Genomic DNA, 16,366 nt, shown 5'->3' on the forward strand with positions numbered 1-16,366 from the left:
TGCGGTTTTATAACTAAGCAGGAAACGCAAGAGGAAAACCTCTGGGTGCTCATTTTTGGCTCTCTCCACCCCACGTAGCTTTGAAAGTCACTAGAGAATAATAGCATTCCTCTGGGCCTGCCTCCTGAAAGCAGAGTAGAGAAGTTGTTTTCGTTTTTTAAAGTCAGAAAGTTGGAACGGGTGGCCCTTTCTGGAAAGCTGCGGCCCTCTCGCAATTTTAAGAACCGGATTCTCTGGGAAAGAGGAAGGAAACAGCCTCTGACAGAGGCCTCACCTTCTCACGTAGTCCCCCGTGACCACGTTCTTATCCAAGGGCAGCTCAAAACTTATTTCCGGGAGCTCAGGAACGATGGGCAGCGCCGCTTCCTCTGGTTCCAGGAGGACCCTGTGGGAAGAGGAAAGGGGGGAGTGGAAGAGAAGAGGGTCGCCCCTTCCCCACGGAGGCAGGAGACTTGCCCAGGGAAGGGAAGGGGGACAACCAGGCCTCTCACCTCTCCTCTGCTACCACAAAACTCGGCCGAGATTCTTCTTCGGTCGTCTCGAGAGAAATCTCTGCAAGGGGGAACGGAAAGAGATAATACCTGTTTCACGTTTGAAAGAAGCCAAGCCTTTTAGTGTGGCGGCACCTTTGGAACTCCCTGCCCATTGACATCCCTATTGCACCCTTTTCGGCGCCTGCTGAACGCAGGTTTATTCGGACCACTCTGCCCAGACGCTTAGAAAAGCTGATGGGATCTGGCAGCTGATCTACTCCCACTCTGTTCAAGTGATCCATCTGATGACTGGGGAGAGGGGAATTCGCATCCTGCACCGGGGCACCTGGGTGTCATGTCCGGTTCGACACCGTCGAAACCCTGCGTCGCAGGGGGTTGGCCTAGATGACCCTCAGTGTCCCTCCCAACTCTACAATCCCGTGGTTGTTTTTCTCGCCATTTTGCCTCCGCCCTCAAAGGTGGAGGAGAGCGGAAGCACCTGACTTTGCTCGCCTGCTCACCTGACGAGCCGACAGGTGGAATGCTTGGCTCCTCAGCTGCACGCAGCTCCTGAAAAAGAGGGGGAAATGGGGCTGAGCCCCTGGGAGGCACAGGTTTCCCCAAGATATTTCCTTCTGCAGACAGTAGAAATGGTAATTGATTTCAGAAGGCACTCTTCCGTTCTGCCACCACTTTCCATTCTTGGTAACATGGTTGTAGTAGTAGAGTCCTTTAAGTTCCTGGGCTCTATAATTTCTGATAACTTAAATTGGTCAAGCAACATCAATAGTATTATTAAAAAGGTCCACCAGAGGCTGTATTTCCTGAATCAACTAAGGAAATTTAAATTTTCCCAGGAAGTGTTGTTCCAATTCTACAGAGGCATCATTGAAACTGTTCTCTGTAATTCTATAACAGCTTGGTACGGTACAGCCTCCAAGAGAGACAAGAAAAGGCTCCAACGAGCTGTAAGAATTGCAGAAAGGGTAATTGGTGTTAGCTTGCCTTCAATAGAGACAATTTATGCTACCCGAGTTAGGAAAAGAGCAGAGAGAATTGTAGCAGATCCTTTACATCCCGGTCATCATCTGCTTGATTTACTTCCATCTGGACGTCGCTACAGGACTTCATATACAAAATCGGCCAGGCACAAGAATAGTTTTTTCCCCTTGTGCCATTAAATTGTTAAATTCGTAGTTGCATAGCTGAAGGGGAGGTAAATTATGGGTGGGGTTTCTTTGCTTCTTTGTATTGTGAGAGGAACAGTGTCTGTATGTTTACATTGCAATGTAGCCGAAACAAATTCCAAGTATGTTGGAAAATGTACTTGGCCAATAATAAATTATTCCTATTCCTATTCCTATATTTGGAGCCATTAAGAGTCAAGGTTTGCTCTCTTGCACTATTTAAGACATGTGGTCCGTGTACTTATAACGCATGCATGTCCATCTCGTGCACTTAGGGACATTCCTTTTATTTATGACACCTTAGAATTCTTGCAACGCTATTCTGAATAAAGCTTTTTATAGGGGGCAGCTGGGTATGAGCTTACGGAACCAAGGGGGCAGTTGACCACAAAAGTTTGGGAACCGCCAAGTCTTTTTTTTTTTACCTTTTATTTATTTATTTGGTTTTTCAAATTTAAGTTTTACATGCACGTAGCCAACACACATTGTAAAAACAAGATTCCAAAGAATCTCCTGGACTTCCCTCCTTCCTTTTCTGGGTCCTATTGCGAGTCATTTCCTCCTGCATCTTTTTTTAATAATCCAAATCTTTCACATCTCCGTTATATCCAAAATTCACCATTAAACGACAAGTGTTACTCCAATCCTACTAACGATTTTAACCATGGGTAGGCAAACTAAGGCCTGGGGGCCGGATCCATCCCAATCGCCTTCTAAATCCGGCCCGCAGACAGTCCGGGAATCAGCGTGTTTTTACATGAGTAGAATGTGTCCTTTTATTTAAAATGCATCTCTGGGTTATTTGTGGGGCATAGGAATTCGTTCATTCCCCCCCCAAAAAATATAGTCCAGCCCCCCACAAGGTCTGAGAGACAGTGGACCGGCCCCCTGCTGAAAAAGTTTGCTGACCCCTGATTTTAACTGTCTACAATAGTTTCTAAGATAAATTATAAATTGTCCCCATTCCTTATTAAAACATTGGTCTTCCTGATTCCTGATTCTTCTCTGGTCGGGAGTCTTAACGCTTTGCAACCGCCATCAAACGCCTCGCGGGTTTCCAGCAGCCCCAGCCCCTTACCTCCAGCTCACTGGGAACCTCGGCCCTCTGCACTACTTCTTCTTCTTCCTCCTCCCTCCTCCTCCGCCTGTCCTCCGCTGCTCGCTGCCTGGCGTAGTCCACGCGCTGGCGGTTGGCGCAGCGGGCCCAGAGGCCCTGGAGGGTGGGGTGCATCCATCCTAGGACCAGGAAACAATGGGGTGAAGGGAGCAGTTGAAAGTCTGGAGGGGGGGAGGTGGAAAGGGAGGTGCGCATCAGGGGGCTCGATCCTGCCTGAAAGCAGGGACCCGTCTCATGTTCTTATGCAGAGATAAACGGGTCGGTGGCACTGGAAAAGCCTTTCCCGGTTTCTGCAAACAGCAGGCAAAGCCTCGCACCTCCTGGCTAGGCCGGGGTGGGGTGGGGTGGGCTCCCAGGTATCTGGTATCTGTTATCGACAAAGGGCAAGTGGAGGGGCGAATTCTCTTCATGCTGTTTTCGCCTTTTGGGGTTAAAATCTGCTTTGTCCTTTGAGCCATAAGGCGAGGAAGCAGCAACGCACCTGGGTGGCTCCTCCAGGCCAGGCAGGGGCTGGCACTGACCCTCTGGGGAGGGGGATCATGGGGGAGAGAGCGGTCCTCACCATAAGTCGGCGCTCCCAAGAGCTCCTCCGCAGTCTTCAACCTCTTGGGCGGCAGCAGTACCATCTCCTGAGAAGATGAAAGCAGGAAATGGCAGAAAGGTAAAGGTAAAGGGACCGCTGACCGTTAGGTCCAGTCGCAGACGACTCTGGGGTTGCGGTGCTCATCTCGCTCTATAGGCCGAGGGAGCCGGCGTTTGTCCGCAGACAGCTTCCAGTATGACTAAGCTGCTTCTGGTGAAACCAGAGCAGCACACAGAAACGCCGTTTATCTTCCCGCCGGAGCGGTACCTATTTATCTACTTGCACTTTGACGTGCTTTTGAACTGCTAGTTTGGCAGGAGCACGGACCGAACAACGGGAGCTCACCCCGTCGCAGGGATTCGAACCGCCGACCTTCTGATCGGCAAGCCCTAGGCTCTGTGGTTTAGACCACAGCGCCCCCCCGTGTCAATTAGGAGTGACCTGCCAAAGCCTAGATGCTGTCTTGCACCCTGGCAGCAGCAAAGACCACCACCGCCCCCGCCCCCGCCGCCCAGCACGGATTGGCCAGGACTGCTGTGATGTGGAATTATTGATTATCATTACGGTTATATAACAGATAGATAATGGTAAAAGGTGTAGCAAATTTAATCTTAAACCCATGGAGGGAGGGGAGGAGTTCCAAAGGTTCAAAAGAACCTTGTATTTTAATGTTTGAAATGGTTATGTTAAACTAATAAAAACTAATTTAAAAATTGTAAAGGGGAAAAGAAGGACTGCTGTGATGTCAGGGAATGCCCACAAAGATTTCAACTTGTCGGGGTTGGAACTGCCAGGAGTCTTGCAGTCCTGTCACAAAGCTGAAATTTTGAAAAGCCCAATTTCAACTGACTTGTCCATTGTTGTTGTTGTTGTTATTATTTCCCCTGCGGACTTAACACTCGCAAGTCTGTATTTGTAGTCTCGGGGGCTAGAAACCTGATTTTTTAAAAGGCAGCCTAGAATCATAGAGCTGTAGAGCTGGAAGGGACCTCAAGGGTCACCATTCCAGCCCAACGCCCTGCAATGCAGGAGTATTTTGCCCTGATATTAAGAGTCTCATGCTCTGCCGACTGAGCTATCCCTGTATTTTATATGCAGCACTGGATTTCAGCCCCTGCCTGCTGCCTGATCCGTGCGGCTGGATCCAAAAACACACTCGAGCCACTTTCACACATATGCAATGCAGGAATTCACCGAGGGGGTGGAAATCGGAGCTTGCTGGGCACCCCAACGCTCGCCAATCCCAACACCTACCAGGGGCTGACACTGTCCCTGCGGGTCCAAGATCTGCTTCTGGAAATCTTCCCGGGAAATCTGGGTCACCGGATCCAGGAAGCGCAGCTGCCTCCGCCGCCTGCCGGGCTGCAGAATGGACGGCTCGTACGCGGGCAGCTGGAGCTGGGGGAGCACAAGAGAAATTTCCGGGTGTTCTGCCGCAGCTCGTTCCCAACCTCCCCAGGCTCCCGAGCGGACGCCGCTTGGACCGACTCGTGCCGACTCAGACCACTTGGCTCAGCCTCGCAGTCACCGGCTGGCAGCATCTCTCCGGGGCTCTGCGCAGGAAGCCTTTCCCCGGCCCAACTTGGAGAGGCTGAGATTTGAACCCAGAACCGCCCTGCACGTGAGGGAGATGCCCTGCCGCTGAGCCGCAGCCTTTCTCTAAATTACGGACCTATTGGGAAGGTGGGGGAAGCTGCCTTATGCAGAGTCAGATTTCTTGGTCCACCTAGACAGGGTTTCAGGTGCTGGGCTTGAACCCGAGGCATTCTGCGCTGAGCCACAGGGTCTAATTCATAGCTGTCAGCTTCCCCCCCCCCTTTTTAAGGGAAATTCCCTTATTCCGAATAGGATTCCTCGCAAGAAAAGGGAAAAAGTTGACAGCTATGCTCTAACTGGAAGCCTGGCCCTCCTTCCCCGCCTCCCTCCCTCTTACCTTGGGGCTCGGAGGGGAGCGTGGCTTCAGCTGGGGGCGGAGAGGGGTCAGTTGGGGAGAAGGCAGCAGCTTGGGTCCCTCTTGGAGGGGGGTCGTCTCTGCAGCAGAACCAGCAAGGGTTGGGGGGTCAAAAAAAGGCCAGGGAGAGGAGGGAAGAGGGTGCCAGATAACCAGCAGATTTCTCTGGCCTCGTCTTCCTCAATTGACACCCCCCGCCCCGAGGTTCCCTCAGGTGGCCTTGGCGGCAGAGATAGGGGAAGCAGGGCTGCTCACATCCCCTTTGCCGAGACACCAGGCCCCTCCAGCCCCCAGCCGGTCATTATCAAGAACAAAGGTCTAAGAACTGGTCCCTGAGTTTGACTTCTTCCTCTGCCCTCCCTGATCCTTTCGCCTTGTGTGTCGTGTAAGCGCCCCTTTGTGTCTAGCCCAGCAGGGTCCTTGTGCTCTTGTGCCCTTGGCCAGCCTTCGCCCGATGCTCCCTCCCGTGCCCAGCGCCCCACTAACCCAAAGGCAGCAGAGGGGGTTCTCCTAGGAGCTGGATCTTGTCTCCTGCTTCCCTCGCAGCAGACGGCTCCTCCCCGACCCTGTGAAACAAGAAATATGGCCAGAGTTTCCTTTTTGCTGACGGTGGCGGAAATTGTTTTTTTTTAAACTCCTCGTGGCACAATTCACACACCAGATTGGGCACCACAAACTGCAAAGACTTGTGGGAAATGGCCTTTGTTAGAATCCAAGGGGCCACCACAGGAAGGACCCTGATGTGTTTATTGTCGCCGATAGTCATGTGTGATGTCTATGATACATTACAGAGGGAGAAGCGTTTGTGGGATGCGGGGGAGGGGGGAGAGAGAAAAGGTCATTGCCCCAAGGAGACTGCAAACTAGATTTCAGTGAGACACAGGGCATAGAACTAAGGAAGGCAGGACAACAACCTCTCCTAGTCTGGGGATATTGCTAATATGGTGGAATCCTAACTCCTGTTATCCACAGATGACATGGCCAGTGGTCAGGGACACTGGGAGCTTGGTACCCCATCTCTGGCATACGCACACACCCTTCTTTCATTCCAAATTTTGCCTCTGCTCAAACAGCTCCGGCAGGTTTTATTAAAAGACTATGTGCCTGCCGAACCTGTTTGACCGTAACAGGATACAGCGATCCTTCTTCCAAACCGATTCTATTTAATGTTTACTTTTGTGGAGCTCCACACTTGCATTTTAATTTTTATTTTAGCTTTGAGTTACCTATTGAAAAGAGAAAAGTGAGAAGCTAAACGCCCTTCTCCAACTCTGCCGTTTTGCCCAACCTGAAGGCAGAGTTCGGATCTAAATAATTATAGTAAACTTTGTATAACCACATGAACACAACTATATTTCCCCTGCGCCTTTTTCCTAAACCCAAAGCCCCACAATGTTGCATCTTCTCCCACTATGGGAGTCGTTCCACCCCGTCTCATCAAACCGCAGTTTGGCCCCTTTGCCTCCAACAGAGCTCTGTGCCCCACCTGCCTGCCCCAGTCCATCCTCTTCGCCCCGACACAAACATGCAGCTCAGGATGTGAGACCCAGAAGCCCACCACCCCCTCTCTTTACCTTGTGGGAGGCGACAGCCCCGTGGAGACCGACAGCTCTTGTTCTCTGACTCCCTCGGCAGACTCTGGGAAAGGGGAGAGGGGCAAAAGTAGAGGTGAGAGGCCTGTTGGGTCCAGAGAGGGAGAGGGGAAGCCAAGGGGGAAGTCGGCTGGCTGTGACAGCAGGATGCGTCCTCTGGGATCTGGCAGTGCCAAACACAGAGCTGGAAAATCAATGAATGCCTTTTTCTATTTGTTTCCCATAACTATGGTTACGGGAGTGTTAAAGGAATTCTAAGGTCATACACACACACACACACACAGGTGAAACTCGAAAAATTAGAATATCGTGGAAAAGTCCATTTATGTAAGCAATTAGCTACTGGAGTTTAATACATGAGATAGACTCATGACATGCAAAGCGAGATATGCCAAGCCTTTGTTTGTTATAATAGTAATGATTATGGCGTACAGCTGATGAGAACCCCAAATTAACAATCTCAACTTGGGGGTTTTCATCAGCTGGACGCCATAATCATCACAATTATAACAAACAAAAGACTTGACATATCTCGCTTTGCATGTCATGAGTCTATCTCATGTATTAAACTCCAGTAGCTAATGAAAACAATTGCTTACATAAATGGACTTTTCCACGATATTCTAATTTTTTTCGAGTTTCACCTGTATGTTAACATGGCTATCCTGTCACCCCTTAACCTTCTCTTCTCCAGGCTAAACATACCCAGCTCCCTAAGCCGTTCCTCATAAGGCATCGTTTCCAGGCCTTTGACCATTTTGGTTGCCCTCCTCTGGACACGTTCCAGCTTGTCAGTATCTTCCTAGAACTGGGGTGCCCAGAACTGGACACAGTACTCCAGGTGAGGTCTGACCCTCCCAGCCCCACACCATTCCTCCGCGTTCAACCAGTCCACGTCACTTAGTTGCCCCTTGCAGAACTCAGCAGGGAGGACGATGGGGACAAAAAAAAACGAGAACCAGTTGGCTCTCTGGCTCCCCCTACTGTTGGCCTCCCTGCATTCCACCCAATGGGCACCAGCCACAATTAAACTCAGGGACCGAACCCTCCTGCCTGCAAATTGTGGGCTCTGCCACTGAGCCACAAGCTCCCTACCCACGGATCCCAGGGAGCGAAAGGGGCAACTAGAAGAGGAGGAGGAGGAGGAGGAGGGGGAGGAGGAGAATATCCCTAAGGACGGACGGACAACTTTGGGGATTGTAATGCATTGTGTCCTTGGAAAAGGACAGACACACAGAACAACTCAGTCCGAAGCACTGAAGATCCTCTCCCTCGTCTGCTCACCTTCTTCTGCTCGCCTTTTCCTGGAGGAAATCCGGCGAGGCTTCTCTTCCCTGGACACCAGAAACTCGCCTTGATCCATCAGCATGTCAATTTCCTGGACTGTGATTTCAGGCAGGTCTCGCTCGCCCTGCGGACGGTGGAAAAAGGAAGATGGCGGCACGGGTCTCATGGAAACAAACTCACGGCCTCTGCTATGTATCTGCCGCCCTCTAACCCAGGGGTGAGGGAACGCTGCTCTGATCGAGGGCCGCATTCCCTCCGGCACAACCTTTCGGGGGCCACGTGGTGGCAGTGGGCGGGGCCTGGGGCAAAAGTGGGTGGAGCGGCGAATACAATTTCGGCTAGTTTCTAGACATACCCTTTGGGCTACTACCCTCCACCCGGACAAGCGAGAGGCGTCATCAGAGTCACACATGCCAGTCAGGCAAAAAAAAAAAAGTTTTAAATGGGCACCTCAGCAACTGATTAGATTGCCATTGTTAATGGCAGGTAGTGTATTCTTGTGGTCAGGAAATAAGTTTTGAAGGATGGGTTTTTACGTATTTGGAACCACTAAATCGTAGAGTTGGAAGGGGCACGGAGCTGTCCCGCATGGCGATCAAACCCACAAACTCGGCATTATCAGCTCGGTACCGATAGGGGACGCGGGTGGCGCTGTGGTGTAAACCTACTTCAATGTGCAGCAAAGTGATGGGCTCTGCCTCCTTGAGAGTGATGGCGTCCGGAGAGGCTGTGATGGGAAGCTCTCCTTCGGAGCAAGAAGAATCGGGAGACAATTAGTACCTTAATTCGCACCCTGCCTTTCGGCCAAAAGCAAAGTGCCAAAGCAGTACAATGCAGAAACAAGACAATAGTAGAAAACAGCCTTTTAAAAAAATGTCAAACAATAAAAACGCAGAAGCGATTCTTCTGAGCTGGCACTGCGCCGTTTTTGTGCCCGCTGCCGTTGACACAGCTGCACAGGCAACCGAGACGGTTCTCAGACCTCAAGGAGCTTACAATTGAGGGCACAACACTATTATTATTACTATTATTTATTATAACTGTACGCTGCCCTTCATCCAAAGATCACAGAGTGGTTCCCAACATAAAAAAGCAAAACGAGAACACAAAATACATCTTACAAATACAAAAAAAAAAAAAAAACCTATCATGATGTCTGAGTTTTGTTCCAATCTGGTTTTAAAAAAAAAGTAAAGCAGAGCACAAAACATCTTTTTCTCTCATTACTTTGAGGTCCAAATAACTTTCAGGATTCGTTTTATAGCTAATGCTAGTACACATCTACATTGGTTTGCTTCCTTGCTGTGGTTTGCCAAGGAAGGGGGAGAATGTGAGCAAATTATGTGCTACTTGCAGTTTTAATTTTTAATGTAACACTTAAAAGATTTTTGTTTTTAAAAAACATATGAATAAGCAATAAATAAAATAATCTGCTGCTACACATACTTAACACCTTTGGATACAGGTAGGTAGCCGTGTTGGTCTGCCGTAGTCGAAACAAAATAAAAAAATTCCTTCCAGTAGCACCTTAGAGACCAACTAAGTTTGTTCTTGGTATGAGCTTTCGTGTGCATGCACACTTCTTCGGTGTGTATCTGTGATGTGAACTGGAACGTGCAATTCCCTCTTCCCAGATATACACTGAAAGAAGTGTGCATGCACACGAAAGCTCATACCAAGAACAAACTTAGTTGATCTCTAAGGTGCTACTGGAAGGAATTTTTTTATATTTTTTTTAACACCTTTGGTTAGGGTTGGGGAACGAGGCTGAAGAGGAGAAATCAGAGGCCACTGAGAAAATGGGGATTGCGTAGAACTGGAGAGCTGGAAGCACCCCAAAGGTCTTGTAGCTCAACCCCCTGCAAAGTGGGAACGATGGCTAATTTTGAGAAGGCGTTTTGAAGAAAATGAAGGTCCAAGCTGGGGTTGAGCAGGGCAGCAACTATTTTCTTAACAACTCACAAACCTTGGTTTTGCTGCCCCGCGGAGAAGCCATAGTCTCCGTCCGGAAAGGTGGGGTTTCTGAAAGCATGGAATTTAGCAGCGGTTCCCGGGACAGAGGCGTAGGAAGCCTCTCGGGTGCCCGGGGCAGCGTTGCCGCACCGAGGCACCCACTTGGGGGGCAGGGCGACCTGACGCATGCATCAGGACAGACTGTGCATGCGTGGAAATCCGGGCATACGCAGTCCATCCCGCCAGCGCTGCCGTTCCAGTAGCGACCCGCCGAGCGAGCGCAGCTCCTGGGGCTTCCCCATCCCGATCGCGTGGGGCAGCCCCATAGCGGCGCCGGCGGGCGGACCCTGGACAGGCCGCGGGGCAGAGTGTCTTCTCTCCACGGCTTGCTCGGGTCCGCCAGCGGGGCGGGGCAGGCCCAAGTGTCACCCCCCTACCCTGGAACCCGGGGCGTACCACCACCACCCCCGCCCCCCTCGCGACGCCCGTGATGCCGGGCTCCCAGTTTCTGACCCACCTGGCCTCTGGTCCCAGGGAGACGGAGGAAGGCGCTGCGGGGGACTTCTTTCAGGGGTGGCTGTTTCCAGAATGGATCGGACCTGGGAAAGACGGAGGGGGGGGGGGGAAGGCGGAATCTGACCCACGTTCTCATTGCCAGGGAGCCGGGAGCCACCAGCTACAGCTGAGAGGCGGGCAGAGGGCACTGCCCCACCAAGCTCAGCCTGCTCCCAACAGCCCTCACCTGCCTGCCTCCTTGCCGGTCCAGGGGTTGGCAGCGAGCCCCAGGTTACTCCTCCTAAGTCCCAGTGCTGCCCCTTGCAAGACCTCAGCGTGGAAGAGGAGGCTGGAGAGAGAACCAGAACTCTGGCGCCACCTACTGTCTGGCTCCCCGCCTTACGCCCTACCAGCAGCACCCCCACGGCAGGACAAGAGCAGTGAGATTGGGGGAAAAGGGTGCGGGGCTGTCTTACGTAGGGGATGGACATGGGGCTGGGCAGCACCGGTTCCATTATCCCGAAAAAGGGATTGGGAGCTTCCTCTAGGATTTCCATGATGGCCAGCTGGTTGGGGAGCAGCAACCCTGGCCTGCGGTTAGGAGAAGCAGAAAGAAAAGGTTAGACTTTACTAAGAAGTACAGTAAGGGACTTCTCTGCGCACCCCCCCCCCCAAAGAAACCTACTCTGATCTTTTCCCTATATGCTTCAGGTACTGGTGTCTCAGTAGTTTTCTCCCCAACAATCCAAAAGGAGATCTGCTCGCCCAAGGATCACTCAGGAGCAGGGCCGTCTTTAGCAGATGCAGTGACAGGGTGCAAATATATGCCCAGTGCCCCCAAATTACCATGGATAGTGGGGGGGGGGGCGAAGCTGCGCACTGCCAGCCCATGGGGGGGAGTGCAGCTTCCATCCTAAGCCTTGTATTTGATTTGTATTGATTTTACTTATGGGGGGGGCTGCCCCCTGCCCCCCTGGCTACACCCATAGGGTGGCACAGGAAGGAAACAAGGAGGGGTGTCACGCTTGTGGCTGGTGTGACTCCGCTCAGGATGGGAGCTCCGAGGGGCGGGCCAGCAAGGAGGGGTGACACCCCCCCCCCCGGGCACCCCAGTGTCACCCCCCCAGGTGCTACCTGGGGTGGCACGCCCCCCGCCCCGTCCGTCTGCAGGGATCGCTCTCCTCCCGCGGAGGCTTGGGAGGCAAGCTGCACGCCTGCTAGCCGTATGGTTGACAGGGCGCAGCTTTTGGGCATGCAGAGAAAGGGGAGGCCGCCGGCAAATCCGCGCAGCTCCCCCACTCGCTGGGGCGCCCCTGAGAGGCCGGCGCCTTGGCGCAACGCACCGCCAAGCCCTATAGGAAAGACAGCTCTGATCAGGAGTCCCAAGGCCAAGCAGATATGCAAACTCCGCAGCCGCCCCCCCCAACCCGCCCCGGGTGGCGAATGCGAATCACTCACTGCTCCAGGTCTGTCAGGTCAATGCGGATCTGCTGCCGGGCCCGGTTGAGGTGTTCCAAGATGTGCTGGATCTCCTCTGAAAATGGCAGGGCGGGGAGGCAGAAGGGGAGTCAGCCAGACTCGGGAGAACCACCTCTCCATCCCCAAACCATTCGTTTCGTTCATTCAAAGCCTTTATGGCTTACTCTCTTTTTTTTTTTTAAGCCAGGAAAGCTCGGAGAGCAACTCACACATGCCAGTATTATACGCATCACACAGGCGGACCCTGCCCCTCGGGACTGCAATCCAAACAAGCGACAGCACGGAAGGTAAAGAGGAGGGCCAGGGAAGAGGAAAGTGAGCGCGCTCAAGCGGCCATTTCTATCCTCTCGAAAGGCTCTTGTAATGTCAGTTGCTAAGGGGTTTGGGGGGTGACCTTTCGGTAAACTTGGGAGGAAAATGCACTGCGTATGGAGGGGGTTATGTATGTATGTCATAGGTTTAGCTACGATTGCAGGGAGTCGGAACAGATGACCCCTTGCAACTGTACAATCCTGTGATTCTGCGGAATGCATTTGAAAATATAAAAGAGAGGAAGAGAGAGGGTCCGGAAGGAGCAGCAGAAAGGGACAAACAGGGGTGGGCGTTGGTTTGGAAAAGGTCATACCCACAAGGTACTGGCACTGACGGGTGTAAACGCGGACGACCCCGTACTGCAGCTGCGCGGAGAGGTAGAGTGAGAAGCGGGGCTTGGGAGCCCCAGGCACGGGAGGCGGGACCTGGACGTGGATGAAGGCCATGATCTCCTCGCTGCAACAGGAAGGAAACGAGAAGCGTCACCCGCACGGTCTGCACTCGGCTCTGGGCGCAATGCACGTCTGCAGGATCAGGCCAATGGCCCGCCTCCCCCAGCATCCTCCCCCCCCCCCACAGCCAGGCGGATGCCTCATATATCGCTACACAGTGGGACCTCGGTTTAAGAACAGCCCTGTTTACGAACTATTTGGTTTATGGACTCCGCCAAACCGGAAGTAGTGTCCCGGTTTGCAAACTTTACCTCGGTCTAAGAACGGAATCCGAACGGTGGAAGGGCACTGGCGACAGGAGGCCTCATTAGGGAAAGAGCACCTTGGTTTAAGAACGGTTTCGGTTTAAGAACAGACTTCTGGAATGGATTAAGTTCATAAACCAAAGTACCACTGTATATGCAGAGCAAGTGCCATTTCATATATGCTTGTCTAATGCGTAGGTATATCAGTGTTATCAGCCTAATACATATATGGATATTGATAACCTACTATTATTTTTTATAAACACGCTCCAAATATCATTGTTTGCACAACGTCTGCATCTGCAAGCATGCTGTTCGTAAACTGCGAGTGTTGCCATATCTTCAGTCTACAGTGGTACCTCGGTTCTCAAACTTAATCCGTTCCGGACGTCCGTTCCAAAACCAAACCGTTCCAAAACCAAGGCGCCCTTTTCCCATAGAGAGTAACGCAAAGCGGTTAATCCGTTCCAGACTTTTAAAAGCGACCCCTAAAACAGCAATTGAACATGGGTTTTACTATCTAACGAGACCATGGATCCATAAAATGAAAGCAAGAAACAATGTGCTGCAGTCACACAACCAATCAATCAGGAGCCGAACTGGGTTCCACACAGTCACAAAAACAGAACGAAAAGAGATGCAAAAACAAAAACGCTAAAAAAATAGCCACGGGCGTCACAAGGGGGGCGGTGGGGGCGGGCTGCCCCAGGTTCCAGGGGAGGTGGTTACACTTGGGCCAGCCCCACCCTGCTGGCGGGCCCCGAGCAAGCCGTGGAGCGAAGCCACTCTGCCCTGCGGCCTGTCCAGGGTCCACCCGCCAGCGCCGCTATGGGGCTGCCCCGTGCGATCGAGACAGCGAAGCCCCAGGAGCTGGTGCTCACTCAGCGGGTTGCCACTGGAGCTGCAGCGCCGGCAGGATGGACTGGGCATGCGCAGTCTGTCCTGACGCACGCATCGTGACATCAGGACGCATGCGTCAGGAAGCCCCGCCCCTAGGGGGTGCTTTTTTCCCGGCAACGCCACCCCGGGTGCCCAAGAGGCTTCTTACGACTCTGTAAATAGCAAAAACAGACAGACCTGAACACTGAAAACAGAAGCATGGCACTCAGAATGGCGTTTGCAGACCAGAACACTTACTTCCGGGTTTGCAGTGTTTGGGTTCCACGTTGTTTGAGTACCAAGGCATTTGAGAACCAAGGTACCACTGTATTGGCAGAAGTTGGCCACAGGTGTATCTTCCCAGTGCCTCAACACCAGTCTTTTGGCCACAGCAAAGGCACAACAAATCCACTTAACGTTTGTCCAGAGGCAGGAACCCTGCTGCCAACCCGCTGTCCTTTCACCAGTCCTAATTTATATACGCATTTTCATATTTACTGCTCCCAACCCTAATCCTGCGGAAAGCCATCTAATTAGATTTTAATTTGATCCTGACTTGTTTTTAAGAGGTAATTTAATTATTGTTGGATTTTATACCAATGTTATATATTTGAGGTTAGCCGCCCTGAGCCCAGTCTCGGCCGGGGAGGGCGGGATACAAATAAAAGTTGTTGTTGTTGTTGTTGTTGTTGTTGTTGTTGTTGTTGTTGTTGTTGTTATTTCTTCCCTCTACTCACCAGGTTCTCGGGACATTGACTTTCAGGTATTCCCGCTTCAAGAGTTTGGTTGCCCCAGTTGCTGCCAACCTGGGAAAGAGACGGAGGGGCCATCAATTGGTGGGGGGCCAGGCAGCTGCCAGCACCCTACACTGCCCCCCCCGATCCACACTCTCAGAGCAAAGTCCTTACCAAATCGTAGCAAAACATCCTGTATGACGTTGCAACACACTTGGGTAATAGAACATTTCGGAATGGACAGTTGCCCTTTTCTAGTATTGAGGTTCTGAGACTTCTAGACGCTCCTAATCTCTTGGGAGAGGGGAGTGCTTTTCCTCTGCAAATTATCACCCTTTTCTAGGCACGCTACAGCATATTCTGCAGTTGTATCTCAAGAGTCAAAGGACCCCCTTTCCCGATTTATTAATGGCCCAAGTGAGAGGCAAAATGTTGAGAAATCAAGTCGATCCTTCAAACCTCACAAATTCAGCACCGGAGGTGAAAGATTATGATGGGGCCTGTTCTTTCCTAAAACCAATTTAGGACCATTTTATCACCAAGCCAACGGCTGTGTCAATTTGATTCCCAAATTTGATTAATTAAGGGAGATGAGATGGTAAGCAGTGAACTGCCAGGAACCAGAGCTGTGTTTGCTGGCGAGTTTAATGAAAGACAGTTTGATGACAAGAGAAAGATGAAGAAGAGACTATGCAGACAAAGGATTTTAATCTATTAGAGGATGTGCCATTTAGCGGAAATATTCGTTCAAATGGTGAGTTGTGAGGTGTAATATCAAAATTCTCTAGAAATCAATTAGTAAGTTCATACCAAATGTATAAAATGTATGGTGTGGGGGTGGGGAGAGGATAGCTAAATTCCCAACTGATCACACAGTTAAGAATATTTTTTAATGGGAAGCAAATAAAGAATATTAGCTAGGAATACTAGCACAGATAATGATGTAACAGGAACTGGAAAAATTAATAAGCAAATAACAAGCAGGAATTCAGCCCCCAAAACATTAAATGTTGAAGCAATAATTCATTGACCACCATTGAACATGTCTAATTACGGTAATCAGAAGTCTATGAACAGTTAAAACTAGTGATAAAAGAGAACCCAGAAATTGAAGAGGGTTTAGCAACCCTGTGTGCTTTTAATAAACAAGGTAGTCATAAAAATATTTCAGACAGCTAATTACAGAATGAAATGTGATTAATACTTATAGTAATTGGGCATGGATTGTTTTAAAAGTAACCACCATATATCAGTGTTGGGGGGGGGGGATCAGGTGGGAAGAAAGGCTTGGGTTTTTTTGTTTTGTCTGGCTAAAATAATCTTGAATTTTTATTTTAAAAAATAGCAGTAAGAACTAAGAAATAGCGGCAAATTATGATTTAACACCCCACTCAAAAAAGGGAGATACTGTCAGCAATGATTCCTAGCACTAAATGAAGACCTAGTAAATTAATTGGGCTGCAAATACAATAATTAAACAGGGGATTACTTAGACTCAGCACCACTGGCTGCTACTGTTAATAAAGCCCAATGGTTCTAAAAGGCGAATGTGCTAAAAATTAGAAATAAAAACGGACACTGCAAACAGGCAGTCGCCCTCAACCCTCTGCAGCCACTGGCCAGGATC

At 50.7% G+C, this 16,366-nt stretch overlaps 1 protein-coding gene across 1 annotated transcript; it reads right to left on the reverse strand.

Moving 5' to 3' along the window:
- Positions 1-270: 270 nt before the first annotated feature.
- Positions 271-15,006, reverse strand: REC8 (REC8 meiotic recombination protein). Its single transcript, XM_033170295.1, has 16 exons — positions 14,743-15,006; positions 12,743-12,885; positions 12,097-12,172; positions 11,115-11,229; positions 10,661-10,742; positions 8,859-8,935; positions 8,188-8,314; positions 6,886-6,949; positions 5,798-5,877; positions 4,615-4,758; positions 3,340-3,406; positions 3,076-3,224; positions 2,739-2,938; positions 995-1,043; positions 492-552; positions 271-385 (listed from the first exon to the last, which is right to left on the reverse strand). Exons 2-16 carry the CDS (start codon positions 12,873-12,875, stop codon positions 271-273), a joined length of 1,539 nt encoding a protein of 512 aa, XP_033026186.1. The 5' UTR covers positions 12,876-12,885; positions 14,743-15,006.
- Between the last annotated feature and the right edge of the window lie 1,360 nt (positions 15,007-16,366).

Source organism: Lacerta agilis, chromosome 14 (genome assembly GCF_009819535.1).
Source record: "Lacerta agilis isolate rLacAgi1 chromosome 14, rLacAgi1.pri, whole genome shotgun sequence".
Taxonomy (NCBI): domain Eukaryota; kingdom Metazoa; phylum Chordata; class Lepidosauria; order Squamata; family Lacertidae; genus Lacerta; species Lacerta agilis.

What these genes read in the sequence shown, in the direction of transcription:
- REC8 (XM_033170295.1), bottom strand. Translation starts at nt 12,875, where the DNA reads ATGGCCTTCATCCACGTCCAGGTCCCGCCTCCCGTGCCTGGGGCTCCC. An exon ending in TCAGTGCCAGTACCTTGTGG is followed by an intron (nt 12,173 to 12,742) that starts GTATGACCTTTT and finishes TGCCATTTTCAG; the next exon opens with AGGAGATCCAGCACATCTTG. An exon ending in AGGGACAGTGTCAGCCCCTG is followed by an intron (nt 3,407 to 4,614) that starts GTAGGTGTTGGG and finishes TCATCTTCTCAG; the next exon opens with GAGATGGTACTGCTGCCGCC.